Below are 12,563 nucleotides of genomic sequence, written 5' to 3'. Positions count from 1 at the left end.
ATTTAGGGAACGCGTAGAATTTTATTGAAACGGTTAAAATATAAGCATTGCACTTGTTGGCAGTTGCGATAAGAAGGAGCGCCGTTTTTAGCTTCACTACATGTCATTTGCCCCATCAGCTAGTATTCGTTTGTGCCGAAATCAACGACCTATGGTTATCCAGGCGGTCGAAGGAGAGCGATCGATCCTTGTACCTTCTTCCTCGCCATGCTCGTACCATCTTACGGGATTTGACGCCATTGGCCGAATGCCATCGGACCGTTTGTGACCGATCGAGTAGCATTCTCGAACGATTACGTAACAAAAGTGGTGTGGAATAATAAAACAAGCTGAACGAAACTTAATTAAATATAAATAGTGTATCGAACTTCTGTTCATAACAATTTGATTAAATTGAAATGTTTAACAAATTCATGTTACGTGAGGACAAAACGAATGGTTGATATGAAGATTAACAAGTAGTGTAAAGGCACCTGATACATTGCTCAAATGTTTGCTTCTCCTTAGAAAGTCCGAGACTAGCGCATTTTTGTTGTCTGAAAGCAATCTAAGACTGAAGATTCAGCGCTGAAACGGTTCTGAACTGTTTTTTACTAAACGTTGATTGCGTGCTACATTGTTATTGAGCTTTCACATTGGCCAGATTTGCCATACACATCATCATAGAGTAAATGAGTCGACATGATTCGGTGAACATCTCCGCCGAAATGTTCGTAATTCCACCGATTGAAAAGTCGTTCGTATTGCTCGACTGCATCATCATCAGCATTATCGTGCGCTTGATGGCGTATCCGAACGGGAGACACTTGGACCAGTCGAAGCTGTACAGTGCGAAGCTGACTTTCCGGTTCTGTAAGACGAGAGGATTTGAAGGAGTTAGTTGTGACGTTTGTGTCTTTTAGGTTTTTCTAATACCAGTTGAATCAATTGTTCCACGAGCAGACAGAGATTGAGGGTTTCGAAGAAGAAAATCATCGCCGACATCAGTGAGACAACCGTGCCAAAGGATGAGGCGCCTGTGATGATGAGTATCCGTGTCATGAAGGTGGCAACAATGGACATGTACAGGGGGAAGTGTACCAACGTGTAGATACGCAGCATTTTCCGTAGTCGCATCATGATTACGATCAGTTCCCGGTGTCGTCGGGCGTGTTCGTGTAAGAGATCGCACACGATGCGCTCATAGGAGCGGTCCGGATATGTCTTTCCGGTCTCTTCGATCTGCTCATCGAGTCTGGCCAACGACGCTAGAAACACTCGGAACTCGGCGATGGCTAGACGCAGCAGAACGATGATGGTTACCTGGCCAGCTGCAAGGCTCCATACCAAGAGATAACCAACAAGGCAGTAGGCGGTTTGGGCAAGTTTGTCCAAACCGAGGGTTGGCATCAAGCCGCTCTATCGCAATGATGGACTCCCGGAAGCTCCGGAGGCAGAGCGGTCTCAAGCAGATACACACGAACGACGACAACACGCTGTATATGTCCAGAGCTGCACGGATATCGTACTGGCGCAGAATGTCGTAAGTCAGGCCCACAATATGGCTGAACATAATGCAGAGGCAGAACATTTTGAAGCCGATCTCGAGCTTGGAACGTTTGCGCTCCAGAATCATAAATGCTACAGCGGGAAAGAGTTAAGTTTAGACTATTCAGATAAATCAAACCAACTACACCATCTCGACTTACGTGAAACTATATCCAGACAGCGCAAAAGACAAAAGTGCTTCGAAGGTTCACCCACGTTGAAGTGAACCTGGGCGAATTTGAGAGCTCTTTGCTGGATGAACATTTTTCTTGTACTTTCCAAGATCGAATGAGGTGCAGACCAATGTAGACGTGGGAAATTGTGTAGCCACATGGCAGGTGGGCAAAGTCTCTATGATGAGTAATTCTACACATGTTTTTGACTCACTTCGAAAGTGGTACTTAGATGCGACATGCCGTTTGATGTGCCTGGCATCGTATACGAAGTCGTATTCTATCATTGTTCATACCGGCAAGCGGTGAGCTATAGCTTATGAAAAAATCTTACACAAATTATTTATGATGGTTGTTTTTCATACACTTGCTCGGAAATCTATGTGTATTCTTATTATACCATGTATTTTCTTGGAGGAAAAAAGCGGTAACTGTAATGTTTAAAGTTAATAGTAAACTTGTGTCAATGAGATTTACTGTTACGAAGCTTTTTGCAGCATTATTAGAATCATTTTTGTGTTTATTGAATCAGGAATAGAGAATTTCTACATAAACTTGCTAATAACTATAAATGCATTCGCAGTTGTTTTAAACACTACCCGTCCGAACAGTCTTTAATTACCAAATGTGAAAACAATGAACGTCGATTTCCCTTTAATATGATGTCAGCTGCATCCGTAGCACTTAAGCTATCCGCACTTCAGAATCCCTTGACTAGGAGCTTAAATGCAATTTAGCAAATATTCAATCAATTTAATGTATTTTCTACCTAGTACAACTGCGGGTGGTATGAATCTCTAGAAACAGATTGGTAAAGCTTCTTTCTGTTCGAGTGATTTTTAAACCTAGGGTGCATCTGGCGTTTCAGGAATGCTTGGTGACAAAACGATGAATGTGCAAAGAGAAGATAAATCAGGATATTTTTGCACAACGCCTATTCATTCAATATCCATCTCTTCTGAATTCTGACTTTATGCAATCAGTGATACAACAGCGTTCCTAGGATTCAACGCAATATTGTATTGTATCGTACTGTATGTATTTCAATACATCTGTCTAATAGGGCTACATATAGAACTTACAACTAAACCTAACACTAACGCAAGTAACATAGATCAGCCATCTAAAAGATTGAGGAACGGAGATAGAATGAAAATGCAGAAGCTGAATGACTACGCATTTGAAAGGAATAGAGGAATCATTAAAGTCAAACAAACGGATTAGCCGAACCGTAATTCGTTCGACGCAACGGCATAAACAAAAGTTCACGCGGACGAAGAACGCGACCGAGGGCGTATAGTGGAACATTGGCGAGGAGAGATGGGCCACCCAACTCCCGCAGGACCATGACCGCAACGAAATATTGTGAAGAATGCAGAATCCAAAATATTGTTTCTCACACCGGTTTGGTTGAAAGTGTTTTTAAAAGATGTCCATATTTGCTAAACGTACGTTAATAGTACATTTAAAACTTGTTTATTTTTTAGCCAATGATGGTTATTGTTCCACTCGATGCAGCAAGGTGCTTTCTTTGTACTCGTCAACCGAACCACAAATGAATTGCGCAGAAATTTCTTGAACGAGTAGAATTTTATTGAAACGGTTAAAATATAAGCATTGCACTTGTTATCTGTTCTCGTTGGCAGTTGCGATAAGAAAGAGCGATCGCTCTCACATGCATCAACGATGTTGGCTTCACCCCAGATCGATTACCCAATCAGCTGGTACTCGTCTGTGCCGAAATCAACTACTTATGGTTATCCAGGCGGACGAATGAGAGCGAGCAACCCTTGCTTCTTCTGCCTTGCCATCTAACGGTATTTGACGCCATTGACCGTATTCGTGACCGATCGAGCAGCAGATTCGCTGGTGGTGTGGAATAGTAAACCAGATGCACGAGTGTTAATAAAATATCAATTGCGTATCGAACTCCTGTTCAAATCAATTTGATTAAATTGAAATGTGTTGCACATACATGGTGCATAAGGACAAAAAGAATGGTTGCTATGAAGAGTAACAAATAGTGTTAAGGCACCTGACACATTGCTCAAATGTTTGCTTCTCCGTGTGAAAGCAATCTAAGACTGAAGATTCAGCGCTGAAACGGTTGTGAACTGCTTGGAACTACACGTTGATTGTGAGCTACATAGTTATTCAGCATTCACATTGGCCAGATTGGCCATAGCCATCGTCATACTGTAAATAAGTCGACATGATTCGGTGAACATCTCCGCCGAAATGTTCGTAATTCCACCGACGGAAAAGTCTTTCGTATTGCTCGACTGCATCATCATCAGCATTATCGTGCGCTTGATGGCGTTCCCAAACGGGAGACACTTGGACCAGTCGAAGCTGTACAGTGCGAAGCTGACCTGGCGGTTCTATAAGACGAAAGGATTTGAAGGAGTTAGTTGTGACGTTTGTGAATTTTATGCTTTTATAATACCAGCTGAATCAATTGTTCCACGAGCAGACAGAGAACGAGGGTTTCGAAGAAGAAACCCATCACCGACATTAGTGAAACGATCGCGCCGAGAGACGAGGCGCCTGTGATGACAAACATCCGTGTCATGTAGGTGGCCACAATGGACATGTATAGAGAGAAGTGTACCAACGTGTAGATACGCAACATTTTTCGCAGTCGCATCATGATTACGATCAGTTCCCGGTGTCGTCGGGCGTGTTCGTTCAGGAGATCGCACACGATGAGCTCATAGGAGCGGTCCGGATATGTCTTTCCGGTCTCTTCGATCTGCTCATCGAGCCTGGCCAACGACGCTAGAAACACTCGGAACTCGGCGATGGCTAGACGTAGCAGAACGATGATGGTTACCTGGCCAGCTGCAAGGCTACAAGCCCAGGGAAAACCCGCTAGGCAGTAGGCGGTTTGGGCAAGTTTGTCCAAAACCGGTGACACGCCGGACAAGTCCGTGGGCCAGTAGGTAACGAGCGTCAGGAACGAATTCTGGGTGGTCAGGTTGTTCCAGATATAGAGTATGAGGGTTAACAAAATGAATGCTATGGCCGCCCCGAGGTACACGTTGTCCTTGTGGATGACTTGCTGACGGATTGCATTGCCGTACGGTGTGCCTTCACGGAACCGAGGGTTGGCATCAAGCCGCTCCATCGCATTGATGGAATCCCGGAAGCACCGGAGGCAGAGCGGCGTCAAGTAGATGCTGACGAACGACGACAAGATGGTGTATATGTCCAGAGCTGCGCGGATGTCGTTCTGGCGTAGAATGTCGTAAGTCAGGCCCACAATATGGCTGAACATCATGCAGAGGCAGAACATTTTGAAACCGATCTCGAGCTTGGAACGTTTGCGCTCCAGAATCATAAATGCTACAGAGGCAAAGAGTGATGTCTGAATAAAGTAAACGAATTACACCATTTCTACTTACGTGAAACTATATCCAGGCAGCGCAAAATACAAAAGTGCTTCGAAGGTTCACCCACGTTGAAGTGGACCTGGGCGAATTTCAGAGCTCTTTGCAGGACGAACATTTTCTTGTACTTTCCACGACCGAATGACGTGCCGACCATTCTAAACGTGAGATCGCATGACGGTTTGAAAATGTCTCTATGATGAGTAATTCTACACGTGTTTTATGCTCCCTTCGAAAGTGGTACTTTGATGCGACATGCCTTTTGATGTGTCGGGCATCGTATGGGGGGCCGTAGTCTGTCATTTTGCATCCCCGCAAGCGGGAAACAATAACTTAAGACTTACGCAATTAATTATTTATGATGATTCTTTCTGTATTCACTGCTACGAAATTTTTGGTTTTTCTTTTAATACCACGGTTTTGCTTAAAGGAATAAATTGGTAACTGTGATGTTTTAAGTCAATAGTAAACATTTGTCAATAGGATTAATTTTTATGAAGTTTTTTACAGCAAGTTGAGAGTCGATTGTTTGTTTGTTTAATCATGAAAAGAGAATGTGTACATCAAAAATGTTTGAAAATTGATATGCATGTAGTAGTTTTAAACATTACCCTCTTGAATACTTTATTACTCTAGAATGTGAAAACATTGAACGCATTCATTTGATGGTGACTGCACTTAAACTATCCGCACTTCAGCATCCCTTGACTAGGAGCTGAAATGCGATCTAGCAAATGTTTCATTAATTTAATGCATTTTCTGTCTTGTACAACTGCGGGTGGTAGTAATCTCTTACAACATCGATCAAGTACCCTTTCGGTCGATTGAATTTTAAGCCTACAGTGTAACTCTCTTTTGTGGAATGCTTGGTGGCGATGAGTGTGCAAAGAGGAGAATATTTTTCTACAAAGTTTTTTCATTCAATGTCTATCCTTTCCCGATTCTGATTTTATGGAATCGTGATCAGCGTTTGTAGGATTTTACGCAATATTGTGTAGAAAGCAGAATCCAAAATGTTATTACTCCAATTGCCATGTATCGTTTTAGTTCAATGATTTTCTAAAAATTGTCTTTATTAGAAATAGCGTATGTTCATGCGTTTGAGTATTTGCTTGTTTGTTTAATCAATCGAGGTGGTGTTTAATGGTAAAACTAGCTGCACGGATTTTAATAAAATATCAGTTACGAGTCGCACTTCTGTTTCAACAATTTTATTAAAGTTTAAGTTACTGCGAATACATGTGATAAAGTCATATCCGTTTTTTTCTATTTTTCTCAGTGAAAAAAAAAACAAAACAGAGTGTGAGTCTCAGTTTTTTGTTGCATGAAAGTTTTCCAGTTTCTGCAGCAGGATTCCTCTTCGACGCAATGGCCATAAATTGCCAACTAAAGGGATGAACATTTCGCAGAAAAAGAACAGCATTTGGCACTGGATAGCGATTAAACTGTGCTACTTGTCAGTGTCAAAGAGGCATTCGTATTTGGATGGTTTTTCTCAAGTCCTTGCACACTTGCATCCCGTTGTGGCGCAGCTTCGGCCTTGCGGACACTATCGGGCATTTGATAGGTTATTGGCAGTAGAAAGAGAAAGACCATCGTTCTAGGGAAAAAGAATAGCATTCGTTTTACAACTCCTTAGATTTTTGACTGCCTTTTTTATCATTTCATAGAAGAAGACGTAGGATTGAGAATATAACTAGAAAATGTGACAGTAGCCATACCAGAAGGAATTCAACGTTATAAAACCGATCAAATGCTCATGGCATTATACATGATCCGAGATTGGTTTCAAAGTAATAAAACTCAAATTGAACAGTATCTAAAAATAAAGGCCACACCGCGAATGATGACAAAGGAAAATTATTTGTTCTCAACTCTGTGTTTTTTTTTCTGTTTCATTTTCTATCTTAATCGCTTCGACGTGTGGTCACATCAGCTAATGCTAATGGCGATTGGACTGCTCATGAAAGTGCTATTTAAAACACATTTATACCTAGTCATGGGAAAATATCAAGGAAAAAAAAAACACTATCAAAACGGTCCTTCTTGTCGGCTTGTCGGGTGAAGCGAGCTGTAGCTGAAATCCTCCAGCTGGTCCCACCCAATCGAACCAGAGGGGTTTGAAGGGAGGGCAACCCGGATGTTGGTTGGCGCAATCCCAGGGTGGAATATTTATGAATGCAATTTATTTTTATGATGCAGTCCCGCCGTTGGTCACATACCGTTCCATTTTCTTTCCTTTCCAAGGCGTTTCCAGTTGGGCTTTCTCAATTTCCTGTAAAGAAAAGCACCTGCGCCGGTTACTGTCGGAAAGGAAGAAGCAGCGATGGGAATAATGGAACTGAAACAAACCTCGGAGCTTCAGGAAGCTCTTGATTTCATTGTGTCGTCCGTACTTTATGGAAGATCAACGGTTAGATTTTTCCACCGGTTTTGCTTGTGTGTGAAGTTTAGTTTCCAACCACCAAGAGACAGCAAGTTACGCTGAAGGTAATAAAAGATGGGAAAACTGTCCACTCTAGTTTTTTTTTTTTCTTTATGTGGTCATTTTTCTGAATTGTTTTTGTCAAGCAGGTTTGGAAATGTAATAAAATAACCTGGAATAATAACCGTTAAGAAAATTTAACTTAAATTGATTTTCTTAAATCGGTCACTTTTAAGAACATTATCTACTGCGTTACAATCTCCAATGTCTCGAAAAACGTTTGCTTGGCATAACTCACACCTGTACGATGACCAAATGTGTGCTCAAATACTCTGGTAGGTAAAATAAATTTCGATCCCGACAGGTAAATTTATGTCATTGGTTTCCGGATACGAATGTAAGCAAGGGTATGTACACGGCCGACGAGCAAAGCCATGCACTTGAGCGTTCCAAAATGGAGTTTAAGTTTCATCGAACAATTTTTCACATTTTCAAGTACGAGAAACGAACGAACGGTGGTAACGTAGATGAAGAATTTATTTAACAACCAATAAATAGTGGCAAAAAGATATGAACAAACTTTGTGTTTTAAGATTGATAGAACATAGTGTTATAGCAATGCATTCCTTGAGTAGTAGTTGTAGTAGAAGCTTTATTGCTTAGAACGATTGTAAAGTATTCCTTATTAGGAGTCGATAGGTTTGAGTGGAAAAATTTAGCATTTCTTGATAATCATGTAAAAAATCAATAAATTGAATTATCGGATGTCTTCGAAGTAAAATCACAAAGGCGACATTCGAATTTATTTTTTGCATACTTGATACGATACATTTAGTTTATACAACACACGATCGAAAGGCACTTAAATTTAACAGTTTATCTTCATTAAAAACTGAAAGGTACGTATCATATATGATTTAAACATTACATGTATTACACAACCATGTTCTGGTTTGTTCTGATTTACGGTACTACCACAATTTTCTGACTGTGCTCTTATCTATTACACACTACTTGTTAGCAGTGATTTGAAAGAAAAGGATTTGTCGGAGTTCTTTTGGTAAGAAACCACAAATTAGTGTTTATTTCACCTTTTGATCACGCTAACGTATCGCGAATAGGCCTAAATGGTGGCTCGCGCAGCCCTTTTATCCTCTTCGTGGCCTAAGCCCCATCGCTGCTGCATGGGCCTCGGCCGCTGTCACATTGACTGCTGGTGCAGCTGACAGCGACGGTGTTGTGGTCTCATTCTAGCGCTCCACTCTTAAATGTAATGTTATGTAAAATTGCTTTAAGCTCATTTAAATTGCAACAACATCGTAACTAGCGAGTAGATAAACTGTATCACGCTTGCGAACAGCTCGGTTGACAAACGGTACATTCCACCGCACACAAAGCGCAAGGGCATTTGAGACATCCTGATCGTGATCAGGAGTAGAGCCTTCGTCTTTTGAGCGCCATGGTACCAAGGCGTTGAGTAAATGGCGAACGCCTGGAGCTCGTGCAACAGTTCGATCTCGTCCACCTGCCAGCAGTACTGGAACAGCTCAAGCACGTAGATCAGGATCATGCTAGTAGACAGGGCCACCTCACTGAGATTGCTGGACGTCATGCAGATCCGCAGCGCGTTGATCGTCAGCAGGCACACGATGAACACCAGTTCGAAGAGCGTGCTAAAGTTCATCTGGCGCTTGATGATGCCGATGTGCTCCAGCAGCTCCTGCTTGTAGACGACCCGTTCCCGGAAGAAGGAAACCAACTGGTCCGGGTTAGTCGGAGCAGTCGCGTACGAGCCGTTTAGGATACGCAGCTCGATGGTCATCGTCAGCAGGTAGCAGCTGGTGATGATGTAGCTGCCGAAGAAGACCATCATGAGCTGGGTGTTGGCGACGTAGAAACTCACCCGGAACGCGAACTTGGCCCCCGCCGACCAGTGGGTGGGATCAAACGGAAGGTAGGACACCATGGGGAGCAGAACATCCGTCTGGCGTGCCTGGTATTCGTTCTGCAGAAACCAGAACGCTATGGTCACCAACTGAATAGCCAACAGCGTCGACAACAGGCGTTTGGCGACGTGGAGGGTTTTCGTGTAGATTACGTCCGCCCTTTCGTTTAGGTGGTGAAACTTTGAGGCGTTTACAAACGCGGCTGTCTTCTGAAGGTTTTTACGGTTATATTGCTGGGAAGATGAAACATGTTGACCGCAAACACTGGGTAGAACTAATTATTGTGTCTTACGACATCGTTACTTACGATGCAAATGAGGCGTGAGAATGTCAGCAAGATTCCTCCGAACTGATTGAACTGAATGGAAAATTCCTCCAGCGAGCTCGTCACCGTACAAACGATGAAAAAATTGTATGCGATAAGCAGCTGCATCGTCTGCAACACCCAGAAAACTCCGGTGAAGACGCTCCCGTAGCGTGAGCGCTCGAATAGGTTGATCCCGTTGGTCATGTCCATCCACTCGACCCAACGGAGGAAACAGATTTTCGACGGCTGACCAGGCGCCTCCATTGGTGGTTTGTAGCGCTTTCTTTCTTCGTTCGAAAACAACTGCGTAATGTTCAGCACCATTCCGAAGAGGGTAGTGTATGAACTGCGATAGAAGGCGAAAGATGGCTGGTGTTCACAGCAAGGCTACCATTGGGATGATTATAACCCTCGCCCCGTGGCGCTATGTGATGAACGCCTTCCGATCGCTGGTGTGACGCGTGTTCTTTGATCGTTTGAAGATGGCAGGTGTGAAATGGAAAATGAAAGTTTGCAGATATTTAATAAATTGTACCTTTTTGTTATTGATTTGAACAGTAATGCATGAAGGACACACATCTGTAACCAGCAATAGCTTGTAATAGCTTCCTGGTATCAAAGGAAGGAAATTTCACACTTCGCTCTTTCTATTTATTTTTAATGTGAGTTTGTATTCCTCATACTTGCAAATTTTCAGTATGCTGCAGATGTTGCAGTCTTTCAATATTCCCAAGCCTTTTGCTAGCAGCCTTCTAAAATACTTGAAAATTTTTATATTATTTCCAATTGCAGACAAATTGTTTTTGAAATTGATTTGGACAAGTGATAAAAATTTCAACTTTTGATAAACCAACCGATGGCTGAATATGAAAAGTTGATTATTTGTTTATGATCATTCGTACAACGCATAACTTTTCCGCGGAAGAAGTTGTATGTGATCTTCTCACGAAGAAATACATTGAAGTCCTTCTAACTCATAACATTTTCAAAAATTGTAGCAAATCGGTAGAGAGTAAAACAGTAATACAGTTTTAAATTGCTACAAATGCGCCGTCTATTCGACTGCCTACAACAATGTCTTCCTCGAAGTGAGCAAGCGACTGTTACCACTTCTCCCCAGTCCGGCACTGGGACAGAAGAAACTTTGCACTCCGTTTTTAATCTACCCTACCAACTCCCTTCCCTTTGCCCCCCTGGTGCAGTTGGCCAACTTTAACTTCGGCGAAAAGTTCATCGGGAAAATTGTTTTCCTATAAAATGATGAGTTTGCCCGCCTCGAAGCCAAGGATTTGCACCTACGCGTGTAAATGTAGCGCCTGGGCTGGCCGGTCCTGCCCTGGTCAGTGCTTCGTACCGCACACAGCTTTGCATTACAAATTAATTTGCAAACTGTAAAGCGGCTTGCAAGGGGGGGGGGGGGGGTGGTAGAAGAGTCAAATAACTCAGAGTTTCCAAGCGCCGCTCTCAGGGGGTATGCAGGGTGGTGGTTTACAAGCCCAGGACAGGTAAAATGAAACATGGTCCCGTTGGCGTACGAAATGAAAATTGATAAATAAAAGCACACTTGTTGTGCTTGGCATGGTAGGCCAAAGGGTGTGCGGAGGCAGAGCGGTGGTGCCTAGCTTCCAACTTACCTCACCCAACAATGATTCGATAGCGTAGGTAGGGAAGTTAGTTTACCCTTTGGGGTAGTTTGTACTTTTGCATTTTATTTCCTCCACTTTGGTTTATGACATCGTATGTTTATTTAATCATTATCAAATTCGAGCCCAGAGATTACGTACCAATGGGCCATAAAACAATCCGGAAAAAAACTTGCCCACTGCCTTTCGAAAAGATGCTCGTGAAGCTTCACCAACAAACCGGAGCCAAGGTGAAGCTGCGACACGATGTGTGAAGATAAAAGTGCCGAAAACTTCTCGTTGATTAAAGCGCTTCGGGCGCATGGCGGGAAAAAAGGGGCAAGAAAACCGGGCGTGCGGGGATCATAATTGAAATGCAGATGAAAATATAGTGAGCTTTTTGATCCTCGTTAGACCCGAGCCGGCTGTTTTCCCTTCCCACCCCACCCCTTCGGTTTCGGTTGGCTTTGGGGTTCGGTTGGAGAGAGAGAGAGATTTATCATCTGCACGCACGATGGCGCCGGTCCGCAACTAATTAACTCGTACACCCTCGGCTCGCTGGTCGGTGTGGTCGAATATTTTTCAATTTGGTACTGACATTTGATGTTTGCAGTTGGCCCCCTTCCCCAACCCCGGTTGCCCCATCGTTACAGCCGCTAGCACAAGAGTGATTTAATTTGTTTTCCTTTTTGGCGATTCTGATTCTGGTTGGCTTTAGGTGTTTTTTTTTGTTTTTCCGTCCCGTCCCACCATTTTACCCCGCCCGTACTGGCTGTAATTCCATTAGGCGACATGAAAAGGCGCACCCAAAGCACAGGCGAGCGGATTGCTGGCGATGACACACGGCAACCAAGGGTGGGGAGTAAAGAAATGTCGGAAAACAAAACTGTTTTCCACAACAAAGTGTCCGCTTGTTTGATCGTAAGGGGGTTGTTGATAAGAGTGGGGGGAGATAAGAACCGAGGAAAGATGTAGAAGAGCAAAATAGAACGCAAGCGTGAGTAGAAAGTGCAACGAGAGATGTAGTAAAAGTATCTGGCGTGGACACTCGCTCGTCTTCGTCCGTCTTAGCCTTTGTCTGTGGACCTCAAGCAATGTCCGCTGCAGGGTACGGGAGTGTGCTGGTTGGAAGGGGTGGGGTGGGTTTTGCTATTTGAAATTAAATGATCTTCCC

At 43.2% G+C, this 12,563-nt stretch overlaps 1 protein-coding gene across 1 annotated transcript; it reads right to left on the bottom strand.

The window, feature by feature from the left end:
* Positions 1–8,811: 8,811 nt before the first annotated feature.
* On the bottom strand, positions 8,812–10,031 carry LOC131259583 (uncharacterized). Its single transcript, XM_058261109.1, has 2 exons — positions 9,768–10,031; positions 8,812–9,693 (listed from the first exon to the last, which is right to left on the bottom strand). The coding sequence occupies exons 1-2, from the start codon at positions 10,029–10,031 to the stop codon at positions 8,812–8,814; spliced, it is 1,146 nt and encodes a 381-aa protein (XP_058117092.1).
* Between the last annotated feature and the right edge of the window lie 2,532 nt (positions 10,032–12,563).

Source organism: Anopheles coustani, chromosome 3 (assembly GCF_943734705.1).
Source record: "Anopheles coustani chromosome 3, idAnoCousDA_361_x.2, whole genome shotgun sequence".
In the NCBI taxonomy this organism is placed as follows: Eukaryota; Metazoa; Arthropoda; class Insecta; order Diptera; family Culicidae; genus Anopheles; species Anopheles coustani.
The sequence above is the reverse complement of the archived record's forward strand: the minus strand, read 5'-3'. Positions and strand labels throughout refer to the sequence as shown.

Excerpts from the sequence above, each read along its gene's own strand:
- LOC131259583 (XM_058261109.1), bottom strand. The coding sequence starts at position 10,031 with ATGGAGGCGCCTGGTCAGCCGTCGAAAATCTGTTTCCTCCGTTGGGTC. Across the intron at positions 9,694-9,767 it reads TCTCACGCCTCATTTGCATC|CAATATAACCGTAAAAACCT; the intron begins GTAAGTAACGAT and ends TCATCTTCCCAG.